General features: G+C 41.8%; 2 protein-coding genes across 7 annotated transcripts; one reads left to right on the top strand and one right to left on the bottom strand.

Annotated features, from left to right (window-relative positions):
• Window positions 1-22: 22 nt before the first annotated feature.
• On the bottom strand, window positions 23-5240 carry abhd13 (abhydrolase domain containing 13). Of its 6 annotated transcripts, none has more exons than XM_023811366.2 (3): window positions 3677-5240; window positions 3163-3215; window positions 23-2973 (listed from the first exon to the last, which is right to left on the bottom strand). In XM_023811366.2, exon 3 carries the CDS (start codon window positions 2925-2927, stop codon window positions 1914-1916), a length of 1014 nt encoding a protein of 337 aa, XP_023667134.1. In that variant the 5' UTR covers window positions 2928-2973; window positions 3163-3215; window positions 3677-5240; the 3' UTR covers window positions 23-1913. The 6 variants fall into 6 exon arrangements, with proteins under 6 accessions (XP_023667134.1, XP_023667136.1, XP_023667135.1 ...); XM_023811368.2 differs by having other exon boundaries at window positions 4903-5240; XM_023811367.2 differs by lacking the exon at window positions 3163-3215 and having other exon boundaries at window positions 4899-5240.
• On the top strand, window positions 5232-9815 carry lig4 (ligase IV, DNA, ATP-dependent). The gene is made up of 2 exons (XM_023811363.2): window positions 5232-5403; window positions 6828-9815. Exon 2 carries the CDS (start codon window positions 6844-6846, stop codon window positions 9571-9573), a length of 2730 nt encoding a protein of 909 aa, XP_023667131.2. The 5' UTR covers window positions 5232-5403; window positions 6828-6843; the 3' UTR covers window positions 9574-9815.
• Window positions 9816-13494: the final 3679 nt, after the last annotated feature.

Below are 13494 nucleotides of genomic sequence, written 5' to 3'. Positions count from 1 at the left end.
AAAAAGATCATTGCTATTCCAGTTAATGGCAATCACGTTATCCTTTATTTCGCTGCAAGTTCAATTACCCTTTTACACAGGACTTGGAAAGATTTCCCCAACATTTAACAAATTCTTACAGAAGCCAAACACTAGACAAGTCGCTGAACCTTAATTTCAATTTATTGCATGTAACAGTAAATAAAATAGAAACTGTGACTGTATCTAAAAAAATTAAAATTCTCACACTCTGATACAATAAGTGTGAAGAAAGACCTTTCAATGTTGTTATACAAAGGGATGACAAGCCATCCACAATCCATGCCTTCTTATAAATAATATCGATATCCAACCATTTCAGCACTGCAAAAGAGCAAAACCAAGAATACACATTGGATTTCTATAAACATTCAATGAACCATGGCACATTGTTTTGAGTGCGGGTATGTATACAGTCCTATTCTCATGTTAGAGACTCGTTTTTAAATCCTTAAAACAAATTAAGTATTAGAAAATCAATAAGGCCTTCAGTAATATCTGAATTATACCTGCACGAATGCTAACTTTGTTTATGAACATCTAGCAATGAACATCTATAGAAACTTTCAGGCAATTAACATAGGATTCTATTACTCGTAAAACTTAATTGATATGCTTTAATTGATATGCTTCAATCACATCACTTTCATTTGTAATCTAAGTGCTAAAATAGGCCAAAAGGTAAAACAGGTCAACAAATTAAACCAGTAAAGCCAGTCACTCGGGATGCAATGAGATCCAAGAAGGTATAATTTAACCGTAAAACCCAACCATTTGGAACTTAACCACTAGTGCCTAAAGTATATGGTTGAATGATGGAATAATGATTGGCTGCAGTGTGTCGTGATTTGCTTCAATTAAATATATGTAATAGAATAATGGGGGGGGGGGGGGGGGGGGTTGAACATTGAGTGCAAAGCACCTGTAACCTGAAGGCAGACACACAGTCACAAACACACACACACACACACAGACAAAATCCATTTAACTGAAATGTGATACAATGGACATATTGCATAAAACCATATGTAATGTGTAAATGGCTTGGAAATTATTTAAGGAACGTTCAGATATTCCATTTCATACGGATGTAATCCCTGGAAGACGTGCAGATAATCAGCTCACCAGGATGTTCCATCTAAACAGTCGCTCCATTTATTAAAAAGAAAAAAAAAAAAAAAGGTGAAGTTGAGGGACTTAAAAAATAAAAATAAACAATTGGGGGGAAAAACAAAGCATTCATGAAAAAAATAGGGGAATATTTGAATATGAACTGCACCGGCCTTAGATGTGTGGCTACAATACAATTGCTGCGCTCTCTTAAAAAAAATCTACAGTTACAGTGCAATGTACCCCAGTGTGCTGACACAGCAGGCATGTCAACGACCTCGGATTGGCTCCCGTACTTCGAGCCTGAGACCGCAACCGCGCAGCTAAGAATGGGGACCGCTCGTGTGAAAAGCGGCAGGGCTAAGCCGCACCGAGTTTCCTGTAGCCAACCGAACGAGGTGTCGTTTCCACTGTTTTCTCACCTAAGTTCCAGAAAAGCACCAGCACAGCCTGCTACTGTACATGTGATGACTACCTGTACTTCTAGAAATGGCTCCATAAATTAGAAGAATAGTGAAGACTTGGTATAAAACACTCTGGAATGAAATGTGTCTCTCTTCTGGTTGTACAAATGAGTTAAGGCCCAAATTAATTAAAGTAGTTTAGCATGCATCCATAAAATTCTGACAGTCTCTGGGTACGTTTTATTTCCACACCTGGGTCACCATAATTCAGATGCAATTTTACAAATGTAAAGTGAATAATAATAATAATAAAACATAAGAAATGCACATTCTGTCACCGCTCACCCTCACCTAACAAGACCAGGTGGGCAGCGGAGGGGCTTAAATGATGGTCACGCTGGCCCCGGATTGGACGGTTTCCTCCTGAGCATGACTCTTCAGGAGGTCCTTAATGAACTGCTCAAGGGCAGCGAAGTAGCCCTGGCACTGCCACGTGTCATTGTGCGTGCCGTCCGGGAAGACAGCCAGTCTTTTGGTCCGAGAGGGCGACAACTCGTACAGCTGCTTCATCATGACCGGTGGGATGAGCTGGTCAGATAGCCCCGAGATGAAGAGCGAAGGCACCCGGCACTGTGCGATCTGCCGGTACGACAGGAACTTGTTCTTATAGCAGCACAGCGGAAGGTACCTCATGGGGAGGAAGGAGAAGAGGGTACTGGCCATATGAGGGATGCTCAAGAAGGTGTTCTCCACTATGATGGCCGCCACACGGTGGGGATTCCCCGAGGCCAGGTGCACAGCCACAGCTCCCCCCAGCGAGCGCCCGAACAGGATGATCTTTGTCTTGTCGATGTCCGGCCTCGTCATGACATGATCGAGAGCGGCCTCCGCATCTAGATACAGGCCCTCCTCGCTGGGCTCACCTTCGCTCTTCCCATAGCCCCGATAGTCCAACAACACCACGTTCACCTTCAGGTGCACCAACATCAGCAGCGCATTGGGAATGCGGTGTCCAATGTTGCCAGCATTGCCGTGGAAATAAATGATGGTGGGCGCCAGGCTGGGGTTCTCGCCCACGTACCGCAGCAGGATGAGATTGAGACGCACGCCGTCCCTGGTCCTGATGAAGATGTTTTCGTGCGGGACCCCTGTAGGCACGGGGACGTAGAGGCGTGATGAGGAGGGCTGATCGGGGAAGTAGAGCAGCACGTCCTGAAACTTGTAGAGGATACCGGCCACGGACACCAAGATGAGCGCCAGCAGCAGGAAACCGCCGTACAGATGGAAGGTGAGGATGAGGGCCAGGAGAGAGACCCGACACACGCTCCAGGACCAGGAGCCCATGGCCAGGAGCCACCTCTGCACCACCACCCACAGCCTCCACGGCTTCTCCATTGTGGTGCGCTGAACAAAAGAAGCCCCTTCTTACAAACTGGATACCCTGGACAGACACATGCCAACAAGGGGCATGGGATTGGGGTTGGGGTGGGGGAGGGGGATAAACAAGCAGAGTCAAAGGTCATATGGATAAAGTTATGCCAGACATAGAAATGTCAAACAGGAGCAGGACAGCCCGGGCGGCCTTAACAAGAAAACACGTACAGTTACAGCTCAGAAATACCTTACGCACCTGTCTTTTAGAGGATAACCTAGAGCAGTATTTCCCAATCCGGTCCTGGGGACCTGCAGACAGACCACGTTTTTACCCTACTGGGAGCTGGAAGGGAGCAAATATGTGGACTGTCTGGCAGGGAGCATAAACATGAACAGTCTGTGGGTCCCTGAGGACTGGGCTGGGAAACACTGCCCTGGAGCAACTAATAATGTACAAGGGTAAATAAAGGAAGCACACAGTCTAAATGCCAGATGGGTTTCAGCCAACCCTTGCTGCTAATTTAATCAGAAATAAAGTACAACAACTAATTATAAATATTTTGCCACAGCAAACAGAAAATCAACCTAATACTATTATAGTACCTGACAGTGAGTGATGATGCATTCTAAAAAAAGTTTAAAAATATACATTACCATAGATAGTTCAGACCTGGATATTCACTACAGAACTGCAGTTTTTATGATGCTAAATGGCTCGTTCTACCACAACAATACCACAGAGCTAAAGAGGAGGGGTCCAATGGACTTACCCCAGTGCAGAGAAGGCAATGTGGACAACCCTTGCAAGCGTGCTGGTTTGTATGGTAAAGGCCTTAAAAACAGCCAACTTCTTAAAGAAAACTGTTTATTTCCTGTGGTAGCTTATTCTGGTCTCTGTGGTCGGGAACCACTACAAGCTCCAGGCCCTGCCACATTATCAAATAACCTCTCATCTAGAAAGCCGTGAAGTCACAAATGGCTTTTTAACGTTTAGTACCAGGCCTATAACGATAGAGCAATGCTACCACCTGCAGACGGGAGACGGTATGTTGCACACAATTCTGCTCACTTAGCCACTGCTGCATTTAATGGACGGAAATGATGGGTACGGCTTCGTTTACGGACGCAATATTCAGATTAACACTGACTTGGACTTCATTCGTTGGGATCGAGGGAAATTCCAACAAAAACATAAAAATGTCCCCAAATGAAGTGGCACAAAAATTGCAGGTGGCCGTAGCTAGCGAACCCGACCCACTAGAGCGTAACAGGAGGCCGGATGACACCTTTAAACCAGAAAAGGTCAGAGAGCTTGCGTCAACACCGAAACCGTGTCGGTGGGTCTCAGGTAACACCTAGTGGACTTTCAGCAAATCTCTGGGACTCGCCGGCATTTTGAACCTAAATGACACGACAGTATAGGATTACTGAGCGTAGTAATATATATATATTAGCCACCATTTTAAAGCTATACGTTACTCTCTTGTTAGTAGCATAACATGACGTTCCTTGCAAAGAACCAGAACCTTATTCACGATTCGGTAAGCTAACATATTACCGAAACGTTAGCTGTCATGAAGTCAGACTTTAAAAAAACAAACATCATTTAAAATAGCCCTATAATAAAACACCAAGAAGCACCTGACTATTTAAACGTCCCAGGTGTACCAGGTACAGACTGGTAGAGGAGCTATGCACCTACTTCGAGCCATACTATGAAGACTATTTAGCCACACTGCTAGCTAGGTAGTGATATGACCACGTTAACACCAAGCGGGGATGTATTTTCCAGTGCCAAATCAAGTCAATTAGCTAACTAGCTACCCCGAGATGCCAAACCCTTCCTGGTGGCAGACGGGAATGCGGGATGTGCGTCTCTTCGGTAAGATCAGCGGACGTTAGCTACCAGGCTTGAACAGCAGTAATTACTTCATTCCAGTATTGGGTTACCTACATTTTCACGAAGTGTATCGCCGAATAGGGCGTACTTACTTACTTTTCTCTCATCCTTTTGAAGAATGAGTCTATACGATGGAAAAAAGAAATGAAAGAGAACCACTACCTATGGCAAGCACACCATGTCTATCCAGTTCGCACCCAGCTCACTCCATTTCAAGCCGTAGATCTTGAGCCGGTGGTGTTACCGTCAAGAAAGTCCGGGTAGAACAAACTCACATATATGTATAAATTAAAATTAATATACATATATATGTATAACTTGTAATAACAATTAGATCGTTCACAAATAAAGTACTTAAGGATATGACATTCGGTCGTAATATAACATTTAAAGGAAAATGTTCTCTCCACGATTCCGTTGGGCTAGTGTACATTTACCACTTATTGGGCTGAATTTCCGGCAATCCTACGCGGAAGTGAATGTGGTGTTCCATTCTTTTTCTCCCCTCTCACCATTTCTACCTTCTTGTATTGGTATTTGGGTCGTCTTTTAATGCTGGTTGTGTAACTACATTTTGCATATTTTGTAACGCATTCGGTAAGCTCCGCCATTTATTTATGAATATTATATGAATCTACGTTGTATTTTACAGTGAAGTTCATTTTTAACAGTTAAGAAATTAGCAAACTGTATTATGGCAATGGTCTAAAACGCTTAACCTTCTAAAGCTGTTTGGAAACTTTAAAACACGTTCAGCCATATCCTTATACAGTACCGGGTTTCTATGGAGAGGAAAATGCTTAACTTGGATTTACTTGAATTGAATCATGTTGTCTTTGTATAATAGTTTAACATATTTATTTAAGGTAAATGTACCAACGAAGTGTGAGGGAATTTTGGTTTAAAATCACAACTTGAACCTTTTTTTCTACGATAAGCGTTTTGTACTGCACATACAGTTCTTTTCAGTTTTGATACATTGGTAGATGAATGAATTTGTCACCAGAGCAAGTCCGGGCTTGTAATTAGACCACTACACTTTCTGACGTATAATGTTGTGAAATTACATTGTATTGTTTCTATTGTTTATGTTTTATTACTATACTATATTTTACCGTTGATTCTATTTCTTGGCACATCTTCCTGCATCCCCTCTTGACGTATGCAATTGTTTGTTGTTATACATTCTAATTGAAACTGAATACTGTTCACGGCGCCTCTTTTGTGTGTATGTAATGTTTTACTCTTAGTTTAAGCAATAATAGATTAATTGTAGAGGGCAAGTGATGCTTTCTATATGAAATTTTAAACAGTTACGGTGCTAGGCACTGTAAATATTTGGGCACTATTTGTCTTATTTTCCGAGTGGCACACTTCTGCCATGGTAGATAATAAATTTAGTTTCTCTGTCGTCTTTTGACATGTATGCCCACACATAAATCTGTTCTTTAGCACCTGACGTTTAATTTCCTACTTTAAGTTATCGTGGTTATTGACTCGGACATCAATACAGCACATTGTCACAGAGCGAAAGTTCAACCTACATTATTGACAAACAGAAAAGGAACGCAGCAAACAAACAATATAAAGAAGGAAAAGACAACAAGAACATACTTTCCGCCTATCGTACATAAAAAGAATAGCATTGTGTACAATTTAATCGCTTGTGTGATTACCGCACAATTCCCTATTGAATTGACTGGTTTGAAGATCGGTAAATCCATTTTCCACAAATAGATGGCGTAATTGGAGCGCTTTTTAAGTTAAAGTATTTTCAGATTGTTACATGGGTGACATATCTAGTTTTTTAATTGTCATTTTTATTAAATTACTGTACATTTTCCACGAATATTTCCCATTGTTTATCTTTTTCTTGATTTGAGAATGAGCATATTAGAAATCAAAGGAAACTCCTTATTCTTTTAGACTCCTGGAATATATAACAGTTTTATTAATTTTCTTGTTACCATGATTGCTATTTTGAATTTGTAACATTCCCTACATGGTTTTCCCCCCCTCAGGGTCTTGCATACTATAATGGAAGAAGAACCAAGCAGTGCTGACACCTCTCAGAGTTCTGTAGCTTCCCAAGTTCCATTTCTACATCTGTGTTTGACATTAGAAAAAATACAGAAAGCTAAGTCTCGACCCGATAAGGCCAAGTGTCTGTCAGATTTTATTGATTCCTGGAGGAAATTCCATGCTGCCCTCCACAAAGATAATCCCAGAACCACTGATTCTTTTTACCCAGCCATGCGTCTTCTTGTTCCCCAGTTTGAGCGAGAACGAATGGCCTATGGTATCAAGGAGAGCATGCTTGCCAAATTGTTTATTGAGGTGTTGGGGCTTCCAAAAAATGGACCAGAAGCGAACAAACTTCTGAACTACAGAGCTCCTACGACGTCTAAGGGAGATTCAGGGGATTTTGCCATCATGGCTTATTTTGTCTTGAAGAAACGATGCATGAGTAAGGGAAAGCTGACTATTAGGGAGGTAAATGACTTCTTGGACTCAGTGGCTATCAACAATGCTGCTAAAAAGAAGGATCTTGTCAAGAAGAACTTATTACATTTGTTAACACAGACCTCAGCCCTGGAGCAGAAGTGGCTCATTCGGATGATTGTGAAAGACATGAAACTGGGCATAAGCAAGGATACTGTACTCCAGGTCTTTCACCCAGATGCAACAGAGCTGTACAATGTCACTACAGACCTTTCCAAAGTGTGTCAGAAGCTTCATGATCCTACTGTATCTCTCAGCGACGTATCCATCGAATTGTTCTCAGCTTTCAAGCCTATGCTGGCAGCTATTGCCAACATCAAGCAAATAGAGAAACAGATGAACAATCAAACTTTCTACATTCAGACAAAGTTAGATGGAGAACGCATCCAGATGCACAAAGATGGGGATGTGTACAAATACTTCACCCGCAATTCTTTTGAGTATACTCAGCAGTTTGGGACATCACCATTAGAGGGATCTTTGACCCCCTTCATTCACAATGTCTTCAAGTGCCATGTTAATAGATGCATCTTGGATGGGGAGATGATGGCATACAACCCCACCACTGACACGTTCATGCAGAAAGGTAGCAAGTTTGACATCAAAAGGTTAGTAGAAGATTCTGAATTGCAGACCTGCTTCTGTGTCTTTGATGTTCTTCTAGTTAATGATCAAAAATTTGGACATGAGACACTGAGGAAACGTTGTGATATTCTGAAGACCGTCTTCACCCCGCTTAAGGGGCGAATTCATTTAGTGCCTAAAATTGAAGCTAAAACCATGCAGGAGGTGGTTAATGCCTTAAATGAAGCCATTGACAATCGTGAGGAAGGGATCATGGTAAAGGATCCCATGTCTACATACAAGCCAGACAAGCGAGGAGAGGGGTGGCTCAAGATAAAACCAGAATACATGGATGGTTTGATGGACGAGCTTGACCTGTTGATCCTGGGGGGTTACTGGGGAAAAGGTTCCCGAGGTGGGATGATTTCTCATTTTCTGTGTGGCCTCGCTGAACCTCCAAAACCCGGAGAGAAACCAACGGTGTTTCATTCATTGTGCCGCATTGGCTCAGGTTACACTATGAAGGAACTGTATGACCTGGGCCTAAAGCTTGCTAAGCACTGGAAGGTCTTTCGCAAGAATAATCCTCCAGCATCCATACTGTGTGGCACCGAGAAACCAGAAGTTTACATTGAACCTTGCAACTCGGTGATTATTCAGGTCAAGGCAGCTGAAATAGTGTATAGTGATATGTATAAAACAAACTGCGCTCTGCGTTTCCCCAGGATAGAGAGAATCAGGGAAGATAAGGAATGGCACCAGTGCATGACGCTAGATGACCTTGATCAGTTGCAGAGCAAGTCCTCTGGGAAGCTGGCATCAAGACACCTGTATATCAATGAAGACGAGCCCGATAAGAAGAAGCGGAAGTTTGTGGCAAAACCCAAGAAAGCCATTGGCATTGTTGACCACTACAAATCCCAAGACCTGTCCAGCGTGACCAAAGAATTCGATATGTTTGAAGACGTGGAGTTTTGCATCATGAATGGGAGTGAAGAGCATCCCAAGGCTGAGCTGGAGAAAGGAGTGGCGAAATGTGGTGGAATCATAGTACAGAATCCTGGCAAGGACACCTACTGTGTCATTGCAGCTGTCGAAAACCTGAGGGTGAAGAACCTGATTTCAGCTAATCAGCACGACATTGTGTGGGCATCCTGGCTGCTGGAATGTCTGGAAAAAAAGGGTCTGGTACCATGGCAGCCCCGTCACATGATTCATATGTCTCCATCCACGCAGGAACATTTTTCCAAGGAGTATGACCAGTTTGGTGATAGCTATTATGTTGACACTGATGTACCGCAGCTAAGAGAAGTTTTCTCCAGAGTAAAGACCTCAGGGCCAGAAGTGCCGTCCATTTCAAACGTGGAGGCGAGGTACGCCTTTGATGACTTGCCCACCAGCATGTTCAGGCCTTTCGCAGTCTATTTCGACCGCTGTGCTGACATCGGGGACACCAAGAGCCGAATACGTGGGACGTGCTTGGACACGCGGTCACTGGAGCTTTGCTTCCATGGAGGAACCGTGGTATCGGCGCTTGCAGAAGGGGTCTCTCATGTCATTGTTGCAGAGGACACTCGAGTCCAGCAGCTAAAAATGCTCCGACGCATTTTTGCCAAAAAATTTAAAATTGTGAGAGAATCCTGGGTGACAGACTCTATCAAAGCAGGGCATTTGCAGAATGATAATGACTACCTAGTATAATGTTTAAAGTCAATGTGCATTAAAGTCAATGCACTGAAGACTTTTTTGTGATTGGTAAAGTTCTGTGAATGAAGAACGAATAATTAGGAACATGAATCTTATCTTACTGACTGCAGTGGTATCCTGTATTTGTTTATGAACATGTGGATTGGAGGATTGGAACAAATCTAAAGTTTTTGTATAATAAAAATGTGCATTTTAGATGTATTTGTGCAAAAGAAATAAAATTTTGATTGATTTTTTTTCTGGTATTCATAGTCATTTGACAAGAAGGTTCAGAATGTTAAATTCTTTATTATTCATAAATCGCATGTTGGAAAGGTTACGGCATTGTCATGCTTTATAAAATGTATCGGTTTTTAAACACAAGCTGTGTTTTATAGATGGAAGGAGTATGTTAATATACTGTGCAATGAGTATTGAAATAATAAGGCCTGTCACTTTCTGATATTCTTACCTGGAATAATAATTGTCGAGGGACAAATACTAAAGACACATGTCTTGTTTTTCAGAAAGCACAGACATTCACTGTTCATTTAAAGGGCAAAATGCAGAAGTACTGCGAGTCAATGGATAAGCTGCTGCGCTCACCTAAAATGGAAAAATGGAATTTACAAATGGGGGTTGGGGTGGGGGGTTGGCACTACAGCATGATATGCATGAAAGAGCATTGAAACAAAAAGAGCATTGAAACAAAATCCTTTGTGCAATGATCATGAGGCATATTTATGTTCTTTTTTTTTTTAGAAGCATGCCATTTTTTTCTTGAAGATTTGTCCAAGGCAGCATACAAGTACTGATCAGAGAACAGGGTCAGCTTTGCTCCTGGCCCCAGCAGTGATGCTGGCACTTTGCTGGCCATAGCACTTGTACCCACAGACTTTAAGGCATAGCACAGATCGCAGACCTGCTGAGTAACAGCACCCCGTTTCTGTAATCAGGGACAAAGCCCACAGTATAATTCACAGTTTAATGTAACAGTTAATATATGGCATTCATTAGACTCTATGCAATTAAGCAATTTGCACTTCACTGGACAGCAAAAAGTGTTTAAAGAAGTATATGATTGAGTTATTTTTACTATGAACTATCAGAATATAATCTAAACAGTGTTTACCAGTCCTGTCCTCAATGACCCCCCTAACCCCCCCACGACAGTCCTTGTTTTCACTCCCTCCCAGCTCCCTGCCAGACAATCCGCATTTTTGCTCCTCCTCAGCTCCCAGTAAAATTGTGAACACTCTGGGAGTTCCCAAGGACCAGCTTGGGAAACACTGATCTAGAACAAGCATTGTGATGGACAAAAATGAACACCAAAATACTCAATATCCCACAACCCAAACCAAGATAAGCAGTTAGATGGAAGGAAAATATTTGGTAGTTGCAGCAGCCCTGATACCTGATGACATGCTAATGATGTTCCAAGTTTATTTTTTTTACCCCTCCCTAGAAAATAATAAGGCAGGCGCTATTTTAAGAAATACCATTTAAAGCTCATCACGTGGATTATTTACTTTACTTTAGAAGCCTGTGTGTTGATTCCTGGGTATATTATGTGAATACAGGCAGTATTAAATGATTTTTTCCCATGACAGCATCTAAAGGCACTTATTGCTGGGCATATGGATATTATGCATCATCCCAAAATAATTTATTTGCACAACATTTATATTATTCTAAGTTTAAAGTTTTATCTGTCACTTTCTCAAACATACACTGTACATATGTGTAGTGAAATGCTTTTCTACTGGCATCCAGGCAGGATGATTTTCAGATATTACCTTCCGGATTACTTAATCTGGCAAATAGGCTAATAGATAAAGTGATTGTACTGGTACAAGTGAATGCCGATACGAGAAGAAAAAATGGAAATATGGGTGAATCACAACAAATTTTATAACTGCTTTCAACTGCACTGAAGTTTTCACCAAGAAGAACACATTATGAACAATTCCATGATTGCATCAAAATTCTGTAATTTAAATGATTTGCTAGTTAAGTAATTTTTTTACAGTTCCATTAACATAAGTAAATGGCATTTTATATAAACTCTGATGAAGAAAAATTTGAACTGACTGATTGCCAGATCGCCTTGTAAACATTCAAAATTCTTTTCAGCTGCTTAGTTACACTCATTGGGTCTAAGATGATGTCGAGAAAAGCGCTGGTTAGTTTTATGAGCATCACGGTTACCCCCGGTGATGATAAATGCCCATCATTCTTTTAAGTCAACAGCAAAGGAGGGAGATCTCACTGGCCTTGTAACGGGGTGAGAGAACAGCTGCAAATACCCTGCAGTCCTGTTTTTTCATTCATCTTCTTTCACTCTTATCTAGTTGTATCAGAGGCTGCTTTCTGCAAGCATGTACAGCGCCCCTCCCCCCACGAGTGGATTGCTGTTTTTACACACTCCAGCTCTCATAGCCTCGGCGTGGTAGGCTAACATCAATTGGCAGAACACATCTTGCTGCTTGTACCTGCTGACCTGCAGTCAACTAAATTTTCCTGGGCATTTTACACTCCTCTTTCACCAGCGCAGTGCTGTTTACATCCTGTTCCTCAGCATACGATCAGAGTTGTGAGAAACTGCGACTTTAAAGTAAATAAAATATAATAAGACGTCTGTAATTCTGGCCATCTCCTGGGCAATTTCACTAAAACATACATATTAATAGTAGTCAAACAAATATTATGAACGCTTCAGAGTGCTGCCCATTGGAGGATGCTGAGTTGCTGTTTATTCATTTCCTGAACTCTTTGAACGGATTGCATAATGTGAATTTCATTTGGTGCACTGCTCCGTAAAAGCAAGCCATAGGAAGCTGATTATTGTACATTTTTCACCCGTGCATTGGTGCCATTCTTTATTACATGTTTTTCACCTTGAAATGGAAGCAGATGGGAAGCTGGGTGTTCTCCTCCATGAAGCATACATTAAGATTGCTGAAGCTAAGTCAACAGTAAGTCACATTGTACCAGTAGGTATCATGTAAATGCATGCTACAGTGCATTATATTGAAGTATAATGCAGTGCCCTTTTCCCATCTCAAATGAAGCTCAAAGCATGAATAAGCACCCAAAACAAAATGTACGATGTTAAGAAAATTTAAATATCCAGCTGTTTTTAGGGCTTAAAAAAGAAACCATGTTCTAAACACGCCAGTAATTAGCCTCTGCACCTTTCCCACCCGCTAGCAACCACAGCGATAACCCAAGACGAAGGGTTTTTAAAGGGACACTCTGTGCACTGTATGGCAGATCCATTTGCAGCTATTTACAAATGTACACTTAGTTTGCCAGATAATGATTGCAAATCTGCCGAACAGGATCATTCACGTCGCCTCTTGCGACGTGTGAATCCACTGCACTCTCTTTGTCTCGAGAATTCATTTGACATGATTATTATTTAGTAGTACTACAGGGATTGGACAATGAAACTGAAACACTGGCCAAAATAGTGTTTTGTGGTTTCACCCCTATATATACGGCCCGGTGGCCAATCTACACTGATTGCACATTCCATCAGTAAGAGCAAAGTGTGAAGGTTAAATTAGCAGAGCAATAGCACAGCTGTACATAAAATATTGCAAAATCCACACAACATAATGGGGTACATATCAGTGTTCAAAAGAGGAAAAATTGCACATCTTGTTGGTGCATCTGTAACCAAGAGAGCAACGGTATACAAGGTGATGTCGGCATACCACCACGAAAGACGGACCCCATCCCACAGGAGTAAGCTAGGCCCACTACATGTTCTAGATGGGCGTATCACTGCTAAGGACTACCAACCCATTCTGGAAGACCATGTTCACTCAATGGTTCAAACATTGTACCCTGAAAATGGTGTGTGTATCAGGATGGTAATGCACCAACAAACAGCAATCCTGGTGACAGAGTGGTTTGATGAACATGAAAGTG

This window comes from Paramormyrops kingsleyae, chromosome 16, assembly GCF_048594095.1.
Source record: "Paramormyrops kingsleyae isolate MSU_618 chromosome 16, PKINGS_0.4, whole genome shotgun sequence".
NCBI lineage: Eukaryota > Metazoa > Chordata > Actinopteri > Osteoglossiformes > Mormyridae > Paramormyrops > Paramormyrops kingsleyae.
Note: the sequence above shows the minus strand (reverse complement) of the source record. Positions and strands in the feature narration are given on the sequence as shown.